The 3852-nt window shown below is 39.7% G+C and overlaps 1 protein-coding gene across 1 annotated transcript; it reads left to right on the forward strand.

Annotated features, from left to right (window-relative positions):
• The first annotated feature begins 915 nt into the window (after positions 1–915).
• On the forward strand, positions 916–1677 carry LOC131596223 (uncharacterized). Its single transcript, XM_058868856.1, has one exon. It carries the CDS (start codon positions 916–918, stop codon positions 1675–1677), a length of 762 nt encoding a protein of 253 aa, XP_058724839.1.
• Positions 1678–3852: the final 2175 nt, after the last annotated feature.

The following is a 3852-nucleotide window of genomic DNA, read 5'->3' on the forward strand; positions in this document are numbered from 1 at the left end:
TCAAACGACCGAATCCCTACAACCTACCGATTCTTGATTCGAAGAATCATGACAAGTGGTCAAAACAAATGAAGGTTTTGTTTGGGTATCAAGAAGTTCTTGATATCGTCAACTATGGAGTTACACCATTTGGGGTTGAATCCAATGCTGCACATCAAGCTACATTCAAAGAAGAGAAGAAGAAAGACTACAAAGCACTCTTCTTGATTCATTCTTGCGTTGATCGTGATAATTCTGGAGAAAGCTTATGTTGGGGCTGCTAAGGCGAAGGCGGTGAGGTTACAAACTCACAAGAGGCAATTCGAGCTAACGCAAATGGAAGAGAAGGAAATGATTAACGATTATGTGACGCATATTACGCGTTAGGTAAATCAAATTAAGGCGTGTGGAGAAACTATTCTAGAGCAGAATGTTGTGTTGAAAATCATACGTTCATTGACGTCAAGATTCAACAACATTGTAGTGGCTATCGAAGAGTCGAAGGATCTTGTAACGTTGAGCAAGGATGAACTTTAAAGTTCTCTAGAAGTGCATGAACAAAGAACGGACGAGAGAGGAAACTATAAGGCAAAGGCGGAGATAGCTTCGCAAGCTCGTTTCAATGAGAAGAGTAAAAGATCGAAAGGAAAATGAGCTTCGAAAGGGAAGCAAGGTTTTCAGAATTTTGGTGGAAGTGATTCAGAAAATTCGAAGGTGTCGACAAGGAAAAAGGGTGATAGCAGCAACTCCAATGGGTATGGTGATCGTAGCAAAGAGAGAGGCCAAAAACCGAGAGATATGAGTAAAGTGCGGTGCTGGAAATGTAAGAAACTTGGACATTTCACTGTCAAATGTAATGCAAAACAGTGGGATTCTCAAAGGGATGAGGCCAAGATTGCTAGGTAAGAAGTAAATGTTGAAGATACACTCTTAGTGATGATTATCGAGGAGTTTGGTGGCAGTTATGAGGTGCTGGATAGCAGCTGCGATTCGCAGGACAACTGTTGCAGTAGTGCACAAAACAAGGCAGATTTACGCTCGGAACAAAATGTGATGATCGCGGTTCCAGATGGACTTCAAGGCAGCGATGATTGGTACTTGGACTCCAGTTGTTCAATGCATATGACAGGGAGAAAATATTTGTTTGTGAAAATCAATCAAGTTATGAAAAGTATAGTAAAGTTCCCGGATGATTCCACTCTTATGGCCGAAGGTGTCGGTGATGTTTTGATCAAGAAGAAGAATGGTGGGTTTTTTATGATCAAACATGTGTCGTATATTCTGGGTATTAGGTGTAATCTTTTTAGTATTGGCCAATTGCTTGAGAAAGGTTACAAGATACGCTTGGAAGACAAGATTTTGCATGTTGTTGATGCTAGTAGAGTGTTGATCCTTAAGGCACCTATGACTTCTAATAGGACTTTCAAAGTTGAATTGAAAGTAATAGAGCATAGGTGCTTAGCTACAACTCCAAGTCGAGAAGAGTGGTTATGGCATTACTGTCTTGAACATTTGAATTTTCGTGATCTCAAAGCGTTGCAGCAAAATGGTATGGTTACCGGGCTGCCATACATTAGTATTTCAGCTGAGTTGTGTGAGGAATGTGTGAGAGGAAAGATACATAAGGGGAGTTTTAACAAGGATGGGGGTCATAGGACCAAAGCGCACCTTGAGGTGGTGTACTCCGATGTTTCTTGACCGATGCAAATCTATACATATGGTGGTAATAGGTACTTTGTCACATTTATCGACGATTTTAGTAGGAAGTTGTGGACTTATCTTATCAAAAGGAAAGATGAGGTGTTTCATGTATTCAAAAGGTTTAAGTCCATGGTGGAGAGGCAACATGGTCACAAATTGAAGATTCTCAAAATGGATGGTGGAGGTGAGTATTCATTGATTGCATTTAGGAAGTATTGTGATGATGAGGTTATAGTGCGTGAGATTATGCCGCCCTATACGCCACAGCAAAATGGTATTGCCGAGAGGAAAAATCGTTCGATTATGAATATGGTTCGAAGCATGTTAAACGGTAAAAGCCTACCGAAGGAACTATGGGAAGAAGAAATTTCTACAACCACCTATTTATTGAATAGATGCCCTACTAAAAAGCTTGAGAAGCTTACACAACAAGAGGTATGGTCCGGGTTCAAACCGAATCTAAGCCATTTGAGAGTTTTCGGTTCGGTAGCGTATCAGCATGTGTCGGGTCAACTTAGAAAGAAGATGGACGACAAGGGAGGGGAAATAATTTTTGTTGGATATCATTCCACAGGTGGTTACAAACTATTTGATGTGAGAAATCGGAAGATTGCAAATAGTCAGGCTGTTATTTTTTATGCAAATGGTAGCAGCAGTCCCAGTGTGACCGGTTACGGACAACCAATGCAATCTAGCGTAACCGGTTACCAACAGCAAAAACAGACTCCCAGTGCAAAATAGAGTGTAATCGGTTACGGCCAGCCAATGAAATCTGGTGTAACCGGTTATGTGCAGAACAGAGCTCTAACAACACTGTTTTTTATGATCCTATCAGTCCCGAAATTGTCATGCAACTCTTGAATGAGGTTTGAAACGAGAAAAATCGTAGAAGATCAACAAGGAAAATGGTGTTACCTTTGAGATTACAAGAATGCGAGAGATTCCAAGATAATGAAGTCAATAATGAAGGTGATTTCGTTCATTTTGCGCTTATGGTCGAATATGAACCGGTGAATACGGAGGAGGATCTACGCGATCCAAACTGAATTTGTGCAATGAAAAAGGAGCTTGAATCTATTGTGACACTTGAGATTTAGTTGTTTTACCACATGAAAAGAAGCTAATTGGTGTGCGTTGGGTCTGTAAAGTGAAGGCAAATCCCAAAGGCGAGATAATCAAGTATAAGGCTCGATTGGTAGCGAAGGGATTTTTGCAACGTGAAGGTATATGTTAGAACAAGATTTGTTCTTATCAATTATCTTAGTTTTGATGATAACAATAATATGAATTTTGCTTAAGATAATATGGTACTCTAATCCAATGCAATTTCCCTTTCAGGAAATATATATAAAGAGTACGCATAATTCAGCGCTCAGAAGTTGTGTCTCAAATGGTTCAGCATGCAACATCAGAACATGGTCTGGCAAGACATCAGAAGATGGTCGAAGCAGAATCAGAACATGGGTCTATGGAAGCATCAGAAGAACATGAGATCAGAAGCACTGAAGATCAGAAGATGGTATCACGCAACAGAAGCACTTCAAGATCAGAAGATCAGAAGATGCTATGCACCAAGCTGTTTGACTCTGATGATATTCAAACGTTATATTCACAAACATCAGATCAGAAGAAAGTACAGGTGGCAGACTACGCTGACTGACAAAAGGAACGTTAAAGCTACTAAAGGCAACGTCAGTAGACACAGCGTGAACAAGGCTCGAGGTAGTTGACAAAAGCGTATAACATTAAATGCAATGCTGTACGGAACACGCAAAGCATTAAATGCACTCAACGGTCATCTTCTCAACGCCTATAAATATGAAGTTCTGATGAGAAGCAAGGTTAACGATCCTGAACAATATAATTCAAATTAACTTGCTGAAACGCTGTTCAAATCAAAACTCAGAATCTTCATCTTCATCAACTCACTACATTGCTGTTGTAATATCTTAGTGAGATTAAGCTTAAACGTTAAGAGAAATATCACAGTTGTGATTATAGCTTTTTAAGAAGCATTTGTAAACTCTTGAATAGATTACATTAAGTTGTAAGGAACTAGAGTGATCGTGTGATCAGTATACTCTAGGAAGTCTTAGCAGTTGGCTGAGCAGTTTGTAACTAGAGTGATCAGGTTGATCAGTAGACTCTAGAAAAGTCTTAGAAGTTGTCTAA

Source organism: Vicia villosa, linkage group LG1 (genome assembly GCF_029867415.1).
Source record: "Vicia villosa cultivar HV-30 ecotype Madison, WI linkage group LG1, Vvil1.0, whole genome shotgun sequence".
Classification (NCBI taxonomy): domain Eukaryota; kingdom Viridiplantae; phylum Streptophyta; class Magnoliopsida; order Fabales; family Fabaceae; genus Vicia; species Vicia villosa.

Excerpts from the sequence above, each read along its gene's own strand:
- LOC131596223 (XM_058868856.1), top strand. The coding sequence starts at position 916 with ATGATTATCGAGGAGTTTGGTGGCAGTTATGAGGTGCTGGATAGCAGC.